The sequence below is a fragment of the Jaculus jaculus genome, chromosome 19, assembly GCF_020740685.1.
Source record: "Jaculus jaculus isolate mJacJac1 chromosome 19, mJacJac1.mat.Y.cur, whole genome shotgun sequence".
Taxonomy (NCBI): domain Eukaryota; kingdom Metazoa; phylum Chordata; class Mammalia; order Rodentia; family Dipodidae; genus Jaculus; species Jaculus jaculus.
In genome coordinates, this window is record NC_059120.1 from 55,837,650 (window position 1) to 55,856,689 (window position 19,040).

Sequence of the window (19,040 nt, forward strand, 5' to 3'; positions counted from 1 at the left end):
AATGGCCACTGGATCATGTGGGCCAAGGTTGCTAGAATCTCTACATGGAGGCCCAATGAAGTCATGAGGATCAACCATAGGTTGTCATGGGAACCCCAGGGTTGTGGAAATGCCAGCACTGTGGGTTGGCTGCCAAGGAGAGCTGCCGGGTCCATTTGGATTGTCCCCTGGGCTGTGAACAGCCTGGCTGGAGAGATGGAATTGGAACTCCAGAGACTTCAGTGTGGGTGTCAGGTGGACACGGAACGTGCAGAGCTGGGTGTTTGCTTTGTTTCTAGATCGTGCATTGGCTCAGCCTTTCCTCACACAGCCGTCCTTGCACCCTGGCTGGGGAGACGGCTTGCAGGGAAAAGTGTTTGTTTGCAAAGCCTGCTGGCCCAGGCTCAATTCCCTAGAACCCACATAAAGCCAAATGCACAAAGTGGCACATGTGTGTGGAGTTCGATTATAGCAGCAAGAGGTCCTGGAGTGCCCATGTGCGCTGTGCATTTCTCACCACAAATGAAAAAGTTTACAGCTGGGCGCGCCTTCAATCCCAGCACTTGGGAGGCAGAGGTGGGAGGATCACTGTGAGTTCGAGGCCACCCTGAGACTACATAGTGAATTCCAGGTCAGCTTGGGCTAGAATGAAACCCTTCCTCAAAATAAAATAAAAATAAATAAATAAAAATAAATGAAAGAAAAAAATTAAAAAGTATTGCTACTTAATTTTCAACAAGAAAGTCATATAGTATATATGTGTCATGCTTACCACATATATATATAAATTTTTAAATTTTTATTTTTTTCATTTATTAGAGACAGAGAGAGAGGCAGAGAGAAAGAGAGAGAGAGAGAGAGAGAGAGAGGGAGAATGGGTGCACCAGAACCTCTAGCCACTGCAGACGAACTCCAGATGCATGCGTCACCTTGTACATCTGGCTTATGTGGGCCCTGGGGAATTGAACCTGGGTCCTTTGGCTTTGCAGGATAACCGCTGAGAAATCCCTCCAGCCTGTATATGTATATGTATATGTATGTGTATGTGTGTATATGTATATATATGTACATACATACATACATATATATATATATATATATATATATATATATATATACACACACACACACACATATATATATATACATTTTTTTTAAAGCAGAGTCTCACTCTAGCTCAGGCTGACCTGGAGCTCACTCTGTCGTCTAGAGTGGCCTTGGACTCATGGTGGTTCTCCTACCTCAGCCTCCTGAGCCTGGCTTTTGCCTAACTCTTGACATCTGAGAGTTGGCTAAATAGATGTTATTGTTTAATGGAGGTGTCACACTATAGCCTCTCCTCTGACTGGGCTTTTTTTTTTTTTTTTCTTTTCTGCCCTAGAATTTACTGCAACTTTGCTATGAAAATTGTGTTTTGACATTTTGGGCATCCAAGGTGCTGGCCAGAAGGCCACTGACTTAACTGGGCCAGACTGGGCTCAGTGGTTGTGAAATTAAAAGTATACCTCCAAAGAGCCCTCTTGTCCCTCTCTGAGTTTTATTTTTCTTTTTTGGTTTTTTGAGGTAGGGTCTCACTCTAGTCCAAGCTGACCTGGAATTCACTATGCAGTCTCAGAGTTATCCTTCTATATCTGCCTCCCGAGGGCTGGGATTGAAGGCGTGCGCCACCACACCCGGCTCTTTGAGTTTTCAAGTTTGGGTCCTGCACATCATTATGAGGCAGAGAAATCAGAAAAAAACAGACTCTCAGCCCGATCGGGGACTGTTCCCCATTTTGCTGGCTCCGTAGAAAGAGCTCTGCCGTGTACTGTCCACCCCAGGGCCCGCTGACGCTTCACCAGCCCCAGGAGCGGGGAGAATGCCCTCCACCTAAGGCAATACACGCACCATCCTGAATCCAGAACTAAAAAAGGACTTTATTTATTGAGGGCAAGAGGATGCAAACAATATAAAAATCAAGCTTCTCTGTCATTTAACTTTTTTTTTTTTTTCTCCCTGCCTGTCAAATTGGACTTGGTGTTATTTGCATTTTCAGATCTGCTCATGAAATCTTTATACTGGGAGAAGCTGTTGGGGCAGATCCTTTGGCGACCCAGCGGAGAACTCTCAGGGCGGGAACGTTACTGCTTGACTCTATTTCTTTCCCTTCTGCTTCATGTGCACTACAAAATAGTCATTGCATGCAATGATGAGACCTGCCACTAGCGACAGAAAGCTCTGGAAGCCCACTTTGCCGTCTCGACACTGGTCCAGGTCCTTCATTATTTTGTCCACGGCCAGAGGGTCCTTTTGATTCTAACAAAGAAAGAAAGGAAGAAAAAAAAATTACCAGCTAATAGTTGTAGTGATTCTCTTATCTTATTCACATCACTGACAACCATGAACAACCCTCTCAGTTACAGGAGCTCTCGTCTTAATTCACAGTGACCTTTGTAAATCATCAACATGTATTTTTTTTTTTTGTCTTGACAGTGCATTTCAGTAATTAAGAATTATGCTCACCACTTTCTAGTTCAAGCTTATATCCTCTTTTTATTTATTTTTTTTTATGAGATTGAGAGTGAGAGAGAGAGAGAAAAAAACAATTGGCACACCAGGGCTTCCAGTCACTGTAATCGAACTCCAGACGCTTGCACCAGCAGTGTGCACGTATGACCCTGTGTGCTTGTGTCAATGTGTGCGTCTGGCTTACGTGGGATCTGGGGCTGTCAAACATGGGCTCTTAGGCTTCGCAGGCAAGTGCCTTAACCACTGACCCATCTATCCAGCCCCAAGTGTCATATTCTTTTTGGATTTAATCCAGGGCATTGCAAGTGCTCTACCCACTGGGCTACACTCCCAGCCCTCCTTCCATTCCCTGAGTTGGTAAGTCTGCCATTCAACTAATCTTCCCTGGATGCTGTACTTTTTTCTTTTTCTGTTTTTCTTTTTCTTTTTTTTTAGAGGTAAGGTCTTGCCCCAGCCTTGAGTTCACTATGTAGTCTCTGGGTGGTCTCGAACTCACTATGATCCTCTTTGCCTCCTACCTCCGCGTCTGCTGGGATTAAAGGTGTACACCACCACGCTTGGTTTGGAGGCTGTACATGTGATAAGCCTCAAAAGGCATATGTGAGATACTACCACAAGCTTCCCAGTGCCTGGTATGCATATGTGTGGCAGAGGCGGGCAGGAAGGACCCCTGGCTTTTCCCGTGCTTCCATGGCTGGTGTGTTCTTCATTCCTTTTGGCAGCCATGGTTACTCCTATAAATCCATGCAGTCCGAGAGGAAAATACTTCTAACTCATTAAAGGTTGTTAAAAGGGGCTTGAGGGAGGGCTTAGTGGTTAAGGCGTTTGCCTGTGGAGCCGAAGGACCCTGGTTCGATTCCCCAGCGTCCACGTTAGCCAGATGCACAAGGGGGTGCACGCATCTGGAGTTCGTTTGCAGTGGCTGGAGGCCCTAGTGCACCCATTCTCTCTCTCTCACCCTCTTTCTCCGTCAAAGAAATAAACAAATGAATAAAAATTAAAAAAAAAAAGGTTGTTAAAAGGCTAAGATGGGGCCTGGAGAGATGTCCCTTAGCTGTTCAGGTACTTGCCTGCAAAACCAAAGGACCCAGGTTTGAGTCCCCAGGATCCACATAAGCCAGATACACAGATGGTGCATGTGTCTGGAGTTAGTTTGCAGTGGCTGGAGGCTCTAGTATGCCCATTCTCCCTTTCTCAAATAAAAAATAAATAAATAAAAAGGCTGCTGGGCGTGGGGGCACATGCCTTTAACCCCAGCACTCAGGAAGTAGGAAGATCGCTGTGAGATTGAGGCCAGTTTGAGACTACATAATGAATTCCAGGTCAGCCTGGGCTAGTGTGAAGACCTTATCACAAAAAAGAAAAAAAAAATTAAGAAAATTTAACAAAGGCTAAGATAAGGTATTACTGAATTCTGGTGACTGATGAACCAGGGAACTGATCATGTTTTAAGTGTGTCGAGTGTTTATAAACTGCACTCGAGGGCTGGAGAGATGGCTTAGTGGTTAAGCGCTTGCCTGTGAAGCCTAAGGACCCCGGTTCGAGGCTCAGTTCCCCAGGTCCCACGTTAGCCAGATGCACAAGGGGGGCGCACGTGTCTGGAGTTCGTTTGCAGTGGCTGGAAGCCCTGGCGCGCCCATCCTCTCTCTCTCCCTCTATCTCTCTTTCTCTCTATGTCTGTCGCTCTCAAATAAATAAAATAAAAAATGAACAAAAAAAAAAATTAAAAAAAAAAAACTGCACTCGACATCTCTGTGAAGTAAGACAGCCACATCTGCAGGAGCACAGGAACCAGCCCCAGCCTGCTCCAAACAGCTAATTCTGGCCTCACCCCCGGCTTCCTGGCTGTGGTTAGAATGAGTGAAGTTTGGGCGGCATAAACAGCTTACTTTAGAAACAAAATGCTCTCTTAATGCAGGGCGCACAGGTATGTGTGGAATTACGATCCTGCACTTGGAATAAATTACCCTGCCATGTTCAGCACTCCGAGTGTGCGTGGCTTTATGTTTCTCACGCCACAAAGCCTGGAAGGAACAGTCTGTCCTTACGCCACAGTATGATTAACAAGGGCTGAGTTACAATGGGAGTATTTTACCTCTGTAATTTATGCTTGTCTGGAGGGATGGTAAAAGGTGAAGGAGGAAAGACAGACTCCCATCTTGGGAAACACAATGAACAAGCCAAACAGACCTTATAGGGCTAAAAGAAAATAGTTACAAAAGTGCTGTTTGAAATGAAAAGTGAAAACAGGCTTGCAGATAATCACATCCAGCGCTCTCATCTTGCAGAGGAGGAAACCGGGTGTGGCGAACGCTCGCGACACGCCCGTTGTTTGCGGGGCGGCTGGGTCTCCCCCTGGTCCGGAGCTCAGCAGCGCCCCGCGCCTGCAGAACCGCGCCTAGTTCACTCCCGGCTAATGGACAGCGCCGAAGTGACCGCAGAGGGAGGGAGGAGTGGGCCACTTACTTGACTGATATCGATGTATGTAAAAATAGTTTTCTGCAAAGCCCCGTGTTTACAGGTGCGGGAGTCAGGGCCGTAAATAATGTGCTTCTTAACAGGCAGATGACCAGAGGTAGGACCCAGCCTTTGACCCTCCCTTCCTTTCCCCCCTCAGAGGCTGATGCATTATTGAACGCTCAGCACAGGAGCAATCCTTTAAGTGACTACAATTATGGCAGGCAAAGACAGGCTCGTACGTCAGTCGGCTACTGTGTTTTTGCCTTGGCTCAACATTAAATTCAACTGCCATCTTTTTTTTTTTTTTCTAGGTAGGGTCTCACTCTGGCCCATGCTGACCTGGAATTCACTATGGAGTCTCAGGCTGGCCTCGAACTCACAGAGATCCTCCTAACCTCTGCCTCCCGAGTGCTGCTGGGATTGAAGGCGTGCGGCACCACGCCCACGCTAAACTGCCATCTCTCGAGGGCCTACAAAATCACAGGAGGACTGTGTCGCATGGCCTGTTGTCCTGAGTGACATATGGCAGCTGGTGGAAGAAGAGTCCTTGTCTTCAAGGGTTGTTCAGTGTGCTAAAAGTGAGGCGTGTCCTGGGCTGCTGTTCTTAGCATTCTCATTTAAAAAAAAAAAAAGCAAGTGTTGGGCTGGAGAGATGGTGTAGCGGTTAAGGCGCTTGTCTGCAAAGCCGAGGACCTAGGTTCGATTCTCCAGGTCCCACATAAGCCAGATGTGCAAGGTGGCGCATGTGTCTGGAGATTGTTGGCAGTGGCTAGAGGCCCTGGTGTGCCCATTCTCTCTATCTTTCTCTCTCTCTCTCCCCCCTCAAATAAATTATATATATTATATACTTAAACCAAGTATTGCTGGAGTGACACTCGGCTCTTATTCAGCCAATGAGTAACATGATTCCTTTATGGATTATAGTTGATAAAAGAAGAGAAATCTCGGGCTGGAGAGATGGCTTAGCGGTTAAGCACTTGCCTGTGAAGCCTAAGGACCCCGGTTCGAGGCTCGGTTCCCCAGGTCCCACGTTAGCCAGATGCACAAGGGGGCGCACGCGTCTGGAGTTCGTTTGCAGTGGCTGGAGGCCCTGGCGCGCCCATTCTCTCTCTCTCCCTCTATCTGTCTTTCTCTCTGTGTCTGTCGCTCTCAAATAAATAAATAAAAAATTTATTAAAAAAAAAAAAAAGAAGAGAAATCTGGGCTGGAGAGATGGCTTAGCGGTTAAGTGCTTGCCTGTGAAGCCTAAGGACTCCGGTTCGAGGCTCGATTCCCCAGGACCCATGTTGGCCAAATGCACAAGGGGGTGCATGCATCTGGAGTTTGTTTGCAGTGGCTGGAAGCCCTGGTGTGCCCATTCTCTCTCTCTCTATCTGCCTCTCTCTCTCTCTCTCTCTCTGTCACTCTCAAATAAATAAATAAAAATGAACAAAAAAATTTTTTTTAAAAAGAAATCTTTTTTTCTGAAAGGATTTAAGAAGAGAGATTTGGACAGGAGACATAGCACCTGATTTGAACTAATGAGGACCTGGGTTCAGTCCTTAGCACACAAACACAAAAAAGGAGATTCAGGTTGTTCAAAGTGGATGTGACAAGGACATGGCATCTCCACCTCCACGTTTAAGGACATGTGGGGTGGCATCTATGACACCCCTGTGAGAAGCCTTCCCTCCGGTAATGTCCTAGTGGATGCAGTCAATTTCACCTGCAGACAGTGCACTCCTTGAGGCTGGGGATGGTGGCTTCTTCACTTTGTTTCCCCTGTGATATATTTTAAAAATGTTTTACTTATTTATTTTCAAGGAGAGAGAGTGAGCAATGGGTACACCAGGGCCTCCTGCTACTTCAAATAAACTCCAGACACATGTGCCACCCTGTGCTTCTGGCTTCACATAGGCACTGGGGAACCAAACCCCGAATAGCAGGCTTTGGTAGCAAGTGCCTTTAACTGATAAGCCATCTCCTAGCCTTGTTTCCCCTGTGGTCTTTTAAAGAATATTTAAAAAATTTATTTGTGAGGAGAGAGAGAATGTATGGGGGTGCCAGGGCCTTTCGCCACTGCAAACTCCAGATGCATGCACCACTTTGTGCACCTGGCTTTATGTGAGTACTGAGAAACCATCTCTTTAGACTCCCCTATGATATTTTATTTTTATTTTTATTTATTTATTTGGGAGACAGAGAGATAGAAACAGAAATAGGCAGTTAGAGAGAGAGAGAATGGGCGTGCCAGGGCCTCCAGTCCTGTAAACAAACTCCAGGTGCATGTGCCCCCTTGTGCAGCTGGCTTCGGGGAATCCAGCCGAGGTCCTTTGGCTTTGCAGGCAAGTGCCTTAACCGCTAAGCCATCTCTCCAGCCTCCTGTGATATTTTTTTTTTAATTTATTTTATTTATTTGAGAGAGAAAGAGAGAATGAATGGGAGTGCCAGAGCCTTCAGCCACTGCAAACGAACTCCAGACATATGTGCATGTGGCTTACATGGGTCCTGGGGAATTGAACCTAGGTCGGAAGGCTTCGCAGGCACGTGCCTTAACCGCTAAGCCATCTCTCCAGCCCCGCCCTCCCCGTGATATTTTCACACATAGTAGACACTGTGTAATAAGTAATGTCTGAAACACATTCGCAGTGGTGACCTCCACAGAGAGAGAAGGGGTGGGAGAGGAAGGGAAAGCATCTTTGACACGTGTCTATTTCTGAGACTTTCAACACTTACTTCCAAAAACCCAGGGAATTCCCTTTCCATGAGCACTCTCAGGTCCTCCTTCGTCAGGTAGTCTTTGTCCCCGGCAAATCTGTGAAACGTGAGCATCATGGTCTCCATGGCGTGCTCCATTTGCGAGGGCATTGTGAGGAGGTCTGCTGAAACCTGGCAAAGGAGACGAAGAAAGAAAGCTCACAGCGACTCTTCAGCCCGCCGGGAAGACCATCCGCTCTTCCTTCCTTCTGAGTCTTCTCAGCTGTAACATTCAACGACTCGAAGGGCTGGAGGGATGGCTTAGCGGTTGAGGCGTTTGCCTGCAAAGCCAAAGCACCTGGGTTCGGTTCCCCAACACCCACGTTAAAGCCAGATGCACAAGGGGGCGCACGTGTCTGGGGTCCGTCTGCAGTGGCTGGAGGCCCTGGCACGCCCATTCTCTCTCTGCTTCTCTGTCATATAAATAAATAAATAATAAAATATTAAAAAGAAATTCAAGGACTCTAAGGCCCGAGCCCCTACCCTGTTGGCTCATTTGCTGGTGGCCACGGGCAACTCATGGAACGGTGCCCCCAAATGTGGGGTTAACTTGGTTGTCAACTCGCTCCGTGTGGAGTCCCATAACCGAGAGGAAAAGCTCTGCTTGGAAAAGCAAGACCAGTGCTGTTCTTTCTAGCTTCAGAATATCCACCGGAAGAAGCTAGTCCTGCATTCCCCTGGCCGTGGCAAATGGGACTCTACGATATGGCAGAATATACCAGCAAGCCTGGGTTAAACCTGGAGAATATGAAAACTCCGGCCTTCCACATTTAAATCATAACCTGGTTCAGTTTAGAAAGTTGCTTACGGGACTGGGAGATGGCTCAGTGGTTAAAGACACTTGCTTGACATCTGAGGGCTGGGTTTTGATTCCCCAGCACCCATATAAAGCCAGAGGCACCATGTGGCACATGTGTCTGGAGTTCATTTGCAGTGGCAGGAGGCCCTGACACACCCACTCTCTTTCTGTCTTTCTCTCTCTCTGCTTGCAAATAAAATCAATTTTTTTTTTTTTTTGGCTTTTTGAGGTAGGGTCTCACTCTAGCCCAGGCTGACCTGGAATTCACTATGGAGTCTCAGGGTGGCCTTGAACTCACGGCGATCCTCCTACCTCTGCCTCCCAAGTGCTGGGATTAAAGGCGTGTGCCACCACGCCCGGCTTAATCAAATATTTAAAATAAATAAATTAGCTTACATTTGCCTGAGTCTGCTGGAATTTACTACAATTTTGAACTTGTTACTTAAGCTTTTTTAAAAAACTCTGTGTGTGCGTGCACATGCATGCATGACAAAGTTTCTTGTGGCTACAAATGAATACCAGATGTTTATACCACTTTTTAAAAAATTATTTTTTTTAAAATTTTTATTTATTTATTTGAGAGCAACAGACAGAGAGAGAGAGAGAGAGAGAGAGAGAAGATGGGTGCGCCAGGTCCTCCAGCCACTGCAAACGAACTCCAGACACATGCGCCCCCTTGTGCATCTGGCTAACGTGGGTCCTGGGGAATCAAGCCTTGAACTGGGGTCCTTAGGCTTCACAGGCGAGCGCTTAACCACTAAGCCATCTCTCCAGCCCTAAAAAATTATTTTTATTTATTTGAGAGCGAGAGGCAGAGAGAGAGAGAGAAAGAGAGAGAGAGAAAGAGAGAGAGAGAGAGAATGGGTGCTCCAGGGCCTCCAGCAAATGAACTCCAGATGCATGTGCCACCTTGCGCATCTGGCTTATGTGGGTCCTAGGGAACTGAGCCTCGAACTGGGGTCCTTAGGCTCCACAGGCAAGCACTTAGCTGCTAAGCCATCTCTACAGCCCTTATGCTACTTTTTTCATCTATCCGGCTATGTGAGTGGCTTGGGCATGGAACCCCAGGCCGGCAGGGTTTGCAAGCAAGCACTTTTAACTGCTGAGCCATCTTCCTGGCCCCTGAACTTGTTACTTATTGCAATAAAGACATTTGCATTTCCACAGTAAGACATCAGCTGCCCTACCCGAGTACAAGCTTCCCAGAGTTCATTGGAAAGGAGTAAGTAACAATATATTCAAGCCAAAAAGCAGCAGCTTCCTTATAGCCTGGAGTGCAGCAGGGGAGCAAGAACTCTTCATCATGAAGAGTTTACAGAGCAGCCAGAGAGATGGCTTAGCTGCTAAGGCGCTCGCCTGCAAAGCCAGAGACAGAGGACCCAGGTTCAATTCCCCAGGACCCATGTAAGCCAGACACACAAGGTGGCGCACACAACTGGAGTTCATTTGCAGCAGTTAGAGGCCTCGGTGCTCCCATTCTCTCTCTCTCTCTGTATATATATATCTGCCTCTTTCTTCCTCTCTCTCTCTCAAATAAATAAGTAAATTAAAAAACAAGCAAAAAAAAAAAAGAGTTTACAGAGAGAAGGAATCAGGTCAGTCACTGTATTCGGGTACACTGAACTGGGACATATCTCTCATCAAGACCCAGCATTTAGTGCTTAACAGGAGCTCAGTGAACTCTGGCTTATTTGGAAGGTTTGCCTTGACCAGAACATGGAGGCTTTGACAGAGAGAGAGAGAGAGAGAAAGCGAGTGAGAAAGTGAGAGCGAGTGAGTGAGCTTTGAGCCTGGATAAAGAGAAGCTGCCAACTTCCCGTGCTGGAGAACCCTACCAGGAACCTGGGACATACTGAGTCTGGTTCCTGCGGCTGAAAGACTCCCTAACGTGATCGAGCCTAGGGCATCGCGCATGCTAGGCTAGACCAGAGCTCTGTCACTCAACTGAATGCCCAGCTTGCTCTTCAAGTTTCTAAAAAGTTTTACTTATTTAAGCTGGGCACGGTGGCGCACGCCTTTAATCCCGGCACTCAGGAGGCAGAGGTAGGAGGCTCCCCATGAGTTCGGGGCCACCCTGAGACTACATAGTGAGTTCCAGGTCTGCCTGGACTAGAGTGAGAGCCTACTTCGAAAAACAACAACAACAAAAGTTTTATTTATTTATTTATGAGAGAATGGGCGCACCAGGGCCTCCAGCCATTTCAAACAGACTCCAGACACACACGCCACCTTGTGCATCTGGCTTCACGTGGTTGCTGGGGAACTGAATCCAGGGCCTTAGGCTTTGTAGTCAAGCGCCTTGCTGAGCCATCTCTCCAGCCCCTCAATTTTTACTTTAAGACGGGGTTTCACTAAGTTGCCCAGGCTGGCACTGAGCTGACTCTGCAGCCCAGACTGGTCTTGAACTTGCAGATCCTCAGTTTTCTGAGTAGCTAGGATTGACAGACCTGCAGGACCGGGCCTGAGTCCTAAGTGCTATCGTTTACAGAGCCAGACGTGGACTGGTGAACATAGGAACGATCAGTTATAAAGGATTATAAATTAATCTCCTGAAAAGTACAAGAACCAGCTTGCCAAAGAAAGCTGTCCCAGGGAGCGCCATCAATCAGAATCCAGCATGATTCATCTGCAAGGCTTAGATAGCAGCCAGTTCCCGCGTCAGGGCCCACTGTGAGTGAACTCCAGGGAGCCTCACCCTCCGGCCCCTCTACCTTTTCTTCCTACACAGCCCAGATCTGGTTTCCACATGCGGGCTTAGAAGGGTCTCTCTGGCCTGGCCTGAGCTGGCAGTCCAGGAATTTAACAGATCCGACCCGAGTGAGTCACCTACCGAAGGAGGACATGGGTTTCCACCTCAGTATTTAAATAACCCAGGAAAGGACTCAGACACCACAGGGGTCTAAAAATACCGATCCCAAGTTCAGCGCCAAAGACCACTCCCTGACTTCTTCCGAAACAGACAAGATCCTGGATGCCAAGGAAGGTAGTGGGAGGGGATTATGATCAAGATACATTATGTGCTTGCATGAAAACTTGTGAATAAAAAAAAATAAAAGACTCCAGGTGTTAGGAGTGGGAGGGACACACAGCTCGCTTTCTTCCCAACAGGCAGGACAGTGCGTGGACCGCAAAGCTACAGAAAAGGGGCTCACGGTAGGGTGAGGATCTCCAGTATGAAAATGGGCGAACCGAGGAACTCCCAAGAATACAACTTGTAATCTGAGAAAAGCCTGGCTTCACCAGAACATATTTTTCGGGAGTGTGAGGTCAGGCTGCCTCTTTGCCAGGAGGGGCTCAGGGCTGAGGTCACTCCATTCCCACTCCTGTTTGCTTTGCTCAGCTGGTTGTGAGCAATGGAGTCTCCTCCCAGAAGCTCCATCCCCTTCTGCTGTCCCCTCTTCCACCCTCTCCCAGCTGTTTTTTTTTTTTTTTTTTTTTGGTGAGGTAGAGTCTCACTCTGGCCCAGGCTGACCTGGAATTCACTATGTAGTCTCAGGGTGGTCTCGAACTCACTGTGATCCTCCTACCTCTGCCTCCCAAGTGCTGAGATTAAAGGCGTACGCCACCGCGCCTGGCACCCCCAGCAGTTTTATTCCACAATTGGCCACCTCCCTGTGCGTCCTGGAGTCCTTTAAGAAGACAGAGCAATGACTGGCCAGAAGATGACAGAGGACGTGGCCTCGGTTGGTTCTCTGGACTCTGACCAGGGCTACAACCGAAGAACTGTTTTGCAGGTGTGGCGGGGTTCGTCCCAAGTGCTGTTATCCCAACACTGGAGGGCGGGAGGCCCCTGAGATGGCAGGATCAGAGTTCTAGGCCGGCCTAGGGCTACACAGACACCTTTAATCCCAGCACTCGGGAGAAAGAGGTAGGAGGATCGCTGAGAGTTCGAGGCCATCCTGAGACTATATAGTGAATTCCAGGTCAGCCTGGACCAGAGTGAGACCCTACCTCAAAAAAGCAAACAACAACAACAACAACAAAAACAAAAAACCAAGGAAAAAGGAGACACACTGGGGTTGTGCCAGGGTGCTGGCGTCCCCAGCACAGTGCCCGCTGCTTGGATGGGGCTTGAATCTGGCATCTCCACCCCGCTTACCACCCTTCAAACTCTACTACAGTAAGGGCAGGCCTCCCCCAATCCTGGCTGGCACTTGGGTCTGAAAGACAAGGGGTGTCTTTTTGGTGTCCCCCAACAGCCGTGCCTGGAGCACTCAGTCACATTTAGTTATCTGCCCATCTACCTTGGCGTCAGAGATCCTCTATATCAAGAACAATGGATTATTCTGCCTTAACCCACAGAGCGTGAACTAGCGCTGGACGGAGGACCACTCGGACTGCCCACTGGGCTGTGGCCGTGATGCGGAAGGGGTCATCCCCAGGCAGCTGCAAACCCGGCAGCTCGGAGTTTGACACGGGGAGGGGAGCTCTGGGAAGGGGCCCCCCGGGCTTTCCTAAGACAGGCAGAGTACCCGGAACGTGGTTCCCTTGCAAAGAAAAACCTATGCGACCGAGGGATTCACGCTCCTGCTGTTTTCTTGTGTTTTCCGTCACCCCGCTTCCACTCAGGGCTTCGCCACCTCCCCAGGCCGCACCCACCTCCTGATCCACCTGCCGTTCACTGAGTCATTCTGCTCTGAAGTCTGTGTCACCCTGACCCGGTGACAAGGATTTCTGGGCCACTGTTGGCCTGGGCAACGGGCCTCCACAGTGTCTCTGTCCCTGCAGGTTTCTCTGCAGAAAACAATTCTGGACTCCACAAATTTAGTGTGTTTTTTTTTGTGGGGGGGTTCTTACACTAAACACCTACTTGGTGTGTCTCAACTACAGTGACATGCACCAGCAATGTCCCCTGCCTCTCTCTCTGGTTTCCTGGGCGGGGCAGGGAGGCAGGGCCTCCTCTTCCAGAGCTGGTCCACCCAGATGTGTGCTGTGGACCTTGGCCCACGCCCAGGCTGTCATCCCCAAGGGGACATTTCTTCTTATTATTACTTTAAAAAATGTTGTTTTCATTTATTTATTTGAGAGGAGAGGAGGGAGAGGATGGGTGTGCCGGTGTCTCTTGCCATTGCAAATGAACTCCAGGTGCCAGTGCCTCTTCGTACATCTGGCTCCACGTGGCTGTCAGGAGATTAAACCCAGGTTGGCAGGGTTTGCAAGCATGGGCTTTTAACCACGGAGCCATCTCCCAAGCCTCCCAAGACGATACTTCCAAGCAATGAGAGGCCAGGTTTGCTTCGTTCTTTGCTCCTGCCTCTTGTTTTTTTTTTTTTTTTTTTTTTTTTTTATGTAATCTCAGGGTGGCCTCAAACTCACAGCGACCCTCCTACCTCTGCCTCCTGAGTGCTGGGATTTAAGGCGTGCGCCACCATGCCCGGCCCGTCTCTTGTCTGGATCTTACTTTCCTTACAGTCATTCAGAAATCACTGAATCATTATCACAGTGGCAGCAAGCACAAACATCTGCTCTTCAAAAATACTTGCGGTTTCTTTTCTTTTGTTTGGGGAATTTGAAAAAGATATATATTTTTAATTGGACCCAGAAGACATTCTTGGAGTTTTATCCTTCAGAGAAATTTCAGGAAATAAAAAAAAAAAATTAAGGCAGGGTTGGAGAGATGGGTCAGCGGTTAAAGTGCTTGCTTGCAAAGCCTGACAGCCTGGGTTTGATTCTGTAGTATCCACATAAAGCCAGATACACAATGTGGCACATGTGTCTGGAGTCCATTTGCAATGGCAGGAGGCCCTGGAATGCCCATTCTCTCTCTCTCTATCATTCATTGTGAATATAAATAAATTAAAAATTTTTTTTTGAGCCGGGCGTGGTGGCTCACGCCTTTAATCCCAGCACTTGGGAGGCAGAGGTGGGAGGATCATTGAGAGTTCGAGGCCACCCTGAGACTACATAGTTAATTCCAGGTCAGCCTGGACCAGAGTGAGACCCTACCTCGAAAAACCAAAAAAAAAAAAAAATTTTTTTTTGAGGTAGGGTCTCACTGTAGCCCAGGTTGACCCAGAATTCACTATGTAGTCTCAGGCTGGCCTCAAACTCACAGTGACCCTACCTCTGCCTCCTGAGTACTGGGGTTAAAGGCATGAAAAATTTTCAATTTCTTTAAAAGTGAAGACAATGGGGCTGGAGAGATGGCTTAGCGATTAAGGCACTTGCCTACAAAGCCAAAGGACCCAGGTTCGATTCCCCAGGACCCACATAAGCCAGATGCACAAGGTGGCACATACGTCTGGAGTTCGCTTGCAATGGCTGGAGGCCCTGGTGTGGCACACTCATATTCTCTCTCTCTCCCTGCTCTGCCTCTTCCTCTCTCTCTTTCTCTCAAGTAAAAAAAAAAAAAAAAGAAAAAAAAAAGACAATGAATTAAAAGTCAGGCTCTCTCACCAAGTAAAACTTGCCCAGTCAAGAAGTCGACAGCAAAGGAAAATTCCAGATACAATTCAGCAAGAATAAAGGACTTGGAAGCCTGCTCAAACCCAACCAAATACACCTAATTTTACTTAGGGACTGGAAGGAATCAGCTTTTGTCAACCAACAGTAGCTACTGTAACTGATGCTATTAAATTCTTCAGTGTGGGGGATGGGAGATGGCTAACTGCTTACAGGAGCTTGCTTGTAAAGCCTACCAGCCAGGGTTCAATGCCCCAGGACCCCATGTAAAATGGGGAACGCATCTGGAGTTCATTTGCAGTGGCGGGAGGCCCTGGCGTGCCCAGACTCTCTCTCTCTTTTCAAATGAAAAAAAAAAAAAAATTCTTTGGCGTGGTGAATGGGAGTTATTTAATGAAGGGATAGAAAGTTCTGAAAATTGTTCAAAATAAATAATTCTTTAGCTCTTTTTTTGCTTTGTAGAGGGAGAGGTGTGCTAGCAATGGACTAGGGCCTGGCACATGCTAATCATGTGCCCTTTCACTGAGCTATACTCTAAGGCTTCCTTTTGCTTTTAACATGAGATACCTAAATTGTTGAGCCCTGAGAAAAAGAGGAAGCTCAAGAAAAATCCTAAATTTTAGTCGAGTTTTCCCAGGACCAAGAGTGAGTTTATATATCATAACGCTGAAAGAATTCCATTGTTTCCCTCAGCTCTCTGCTTTTTAAAAGACTGGACCGCATCCAAGGGCACGCTAAGTGGGCGTCGCTCTCAAAGGCCTCATTTTTTGAGCTGTCAGTGGAAAGCAGGGAGTCACCCAGCTTCAGCCCCACCCAGCCCCGGGCCTGACTGCACTGGGGTGCCTGCGGAGAGGCCGGAGATGGGAGAACCAGGGCGCATCTGACGATGGAAAAGAGCCAGAAACCGGGGTGAGCTGTGTGCCCACGAGACCTCGAAAACTTGAAGAACTTAAATAAATTCCAAATGCTGAGCCCAACGTCGCCACGAAGAAGAAACTCCACTCTGGCTGTCAAAGAGCACTCGTGACATTTGGAAGCCATGGTCAGACAGGAATGTGAGGGGGCAGGACTGGTGAGGACCTTTCAGTGAGTCAAATGCACTCACTTCCCGCCCCGACCCCTGGTGCTATCTTCTGCGATTTGTGGAAAGCAAAGATCACTGGCAGGGTGTTTCCGTGTGATCTCAAGCGCAGGGTAGAAAATACACTCCCAGGGCCGGAGAGATGGCTTGGTGGTCAAGGAGCTTGCCTGCGGAGCCTGAAACGTTCCACCCCCCCCAGGACCCCACCTAAGCCAGATGCACAAGGTGGCGCGTGTGTCTGGAGTTCATTTGCAGTGGCCAGAGGCCCCGGTGGTGCCCATTCTCTCTCTCTCTCAAATAAATAAATAAAATATTTTAAAATACACTCCCAGAGGCTGAACTCAGGATTTATGGTGGGCTGGGGGAAGGGGGAGGCACTGTATCAACAGTAAACCTCTAAAAGTGTAAAGCAACCTTCCCCGGTCAGCTGGGGCCTGCTGCTGGGCACTGACCCTGGCGATCACCCAGCAGCCGTCTTGCTATGTCCCTCCCTGCCAGTCTAATTCCTGCCCTCGCGGGCAGCTCAGCCGAGAAACCTCCTCTGATTAGCGGAGGGCACTGGTGTGACTCACTTCCTCTTGGAAAATGCCCTCAAAAGATGGCACGGTTCCTCTTCTCCTTCAGGGAGTGCTCTGTCCAAACCCCAGCAGTATCCTGCAGCCAGACGGGCCACACCCACACGCTCTCTCAGTTTAGTCACTGCTCAGGCCGCAGGAGAACCCCGGAGTCCTTTGTGCCAACCCCACCCTGCAGAAAGCTTCCAGCTCCCCCTGGGATGGGGCTGGGGCCTGGGGACCACCCCGGCGGTGGGTTTCAGAGTCCAGCTCAGCTCTGTCCTGTAAGCCGGGCGGCCCTCCCTTGCCTGCGAGGCAGGGCCTTGTCCCAGGCTGGACAGTGTAAGAGCCAGAGAGGGCAAGCTAAGGCTGGGGACCAGGTCCCCAGGGCCATCTGTCTGTCTCTCTGCATCACACCAAAGTCACCTGGGTCCTTTATGAAGCCCGATCTTTCCACACCTCCTTCTACCTTCCCTTAACTAAGTAAGAAAACTTTCAGTAGAGGAAAATCCCTTCACATCCCCCATCCCACCCAACGCCAGCGCTGCTTTGGAATTCACAGCGTAGTCTCCGGGTGGCCTCGAACTCATGGCCATCCTCCTACCTCTGCCTCCCAGCGCTGCTTGTCGATGACGACAGTGGGCCAGCCCTGGCGCAGTGTTAAGACCCCTCCCTGGGCAGCAACCGCTCAACCTGCTTTTGCCCGGGGCTGGGCACGGTCTGTCCTTCGGGAAGGGCGTCCGCCCGGCTGCCCGGCCGCCCCGTCCTCCCCGGTCCGAATCCCGCGTGCTCAGCCCGTCCTGCCGGGGGGTGGCTACGAACACCCGGCCCGGGGGGGGGTGGGGGGATCCGCGTGCCAACCGAAGACCACCACGAAGCTCGCAGCCGGGACCGGCGGGGCCCCGCGGAGCTCGGGAAGCTGGGAAGTGGGACCGGGTGGTGGAGCCGGGGTCCGGGCGCCGCGGGGAGCGGCGGGCACTCACCTGGCCGAGGCGCGGGAGGGAGGCGGGCTCGGGCGAGCTGGGCACGGCGGGCGCGGGGCAGAGCCGGGCGGGCGCCTTTGTACGGGCGGGCGGGGAGCGGGGCGGGCGGCGGGAGGAGCCTGGCGGGAGGCCGGTCCCACCTCCGCGCTTCCTGCGCTCCCGCCCGCGCGCCGCCACTATCCCGTGCACACACACTGTACACACACACCATGCACACACACACACACCATGCACACACACAGCACACACACACAGCACGCACGCACACCATGCACACACACACAGTACACACACACAGCACGCACACACACCATGCACACACACACACAGTACACACACACAGCACGCACGCACACCATGCACACACACACACAGTACACACACACAGCACGCACACACACCATGCACACACACACACAGTACACACACACAGCACGCACGCACACCATGCACACACACACACACCATGCACACACACAGTACACACAGCACGCACGCACACCATGCACACACACACAGTACACACACACAGCACGCACGCACACCATGCACACACACACACAGTACACACACACAGCACGCACACACACCATGCACACACACACAGTACACACACACAGCACGCACACACACCATGCACACACACACAGTACACACACACAGCACGCACACACACCATGCACACACACCATGCACACACACCCACACAGTACACACACAGCACGTATGCACACACACAGCACACACACTATGCACACACATGAACACACTACACATGCACCACACACACACTTCGTGCACACACACTACATACACCATGCATACACACATACACACACCATGCAGACATGAGCACACATGCACCAGACACACTATGCACACACACTACACACATTACATACACACACACATGCACCACAACACACACACCACACACACACACACACACACACATACACCACACACACACCATGCACACACACACACTCTCTCTCTCTTCTGGCTCTTTGGACGCGCCCCTCCCCCAAGGACAGCCCTATTGTAAACTCCCCGTGAGTAGTCCGCCTCCTGCACACAGATATTTCAGGACATCCCCGCCCTGGGCCGGGCCCTTCCTCTGGGGTTTGGTTTTAGAAAATGGGTGTGTATGGATGTAAATCAAGAATCTGGCTCGTTGGCCCAGAAACGAAGGCATGCAGCGGAGCAGGTACTTAAGATCTAGGAATTATTATTTTATTTTTTTGGCAATTAAAAAATTTTTTTGTATGTTTATTTATTTATTTGAGAGCGACAGAGAGAAGAAGGGAGAGAGAAAGAATGGGCACGCCAGAGCTTCCAGCCTCGAAACGAGTGTTTTCTACTTGATGGGGGGGGGGGGGCAATGCTGGCGGAAGACCTTGGTGGACTCAGATCAGGCCATCTTGCGGCTCTCAGATCTGCCCTGGGGTCTCCCAGCCTGTGCCAGCCCCAGCACCCAGGCCAGCTCCCCGTCCTCGGGCCTTGCCTTTCTGCGGGGCCCGCAGGGAACAGGTGCTGTG

At 49.7% G+C, this 19,040-nt stretch overlaps 1 protein-coding gene across 1 annotated transcript; it reads right to left on the minus strand.

Moving 5' to 3' along the window:
• Positions 1–1,875: 1,875 nt before the first annotated feature.
• Positions 1,876–17,563, minus strand: S100a10 (S100 calcium binding protein A10). The gene is made up of 3 exons (XM_045138396.1): positions 17,503–17,563; positions 7,663–7,815; positions 1,876–2,274 (listed from the first exon to the last, which is right to left on the minus strand). The coding sequence occupies exons 2-3, from the start codon at positions 7,792–7,794 to the stop codon at positions 2,113–2,115; spliced, it is 294 nt and encodes a 97-aa protein (XP_044994331.1). The 5' UTR covers positions 7,795–7,815; positions 17,503–17,563; the 3' UTR covers positions 1,876–2,112.
• Between the last annotated feature and the right edge of the window lie 1,477 nt (positions 17,564–19,040).

Excerpts from the sequence above, each read along its gene's own strand:
- S100a10 (XM_045138396.1), bottom strand. The coding sequence starts at position 7,794 with ATGCCCTCGCAAATGGAGCACGCCATGGAGACCATGATGCTCACGTTT. Across the intron at positions 2,275-7,662 it reads AATTCCCTGGGTTTTTGGAA|AATCAAAAGGACCCTCTGGC; the intron begins GTAAGTGTTGAA and ends TTTCTTTGTTAG.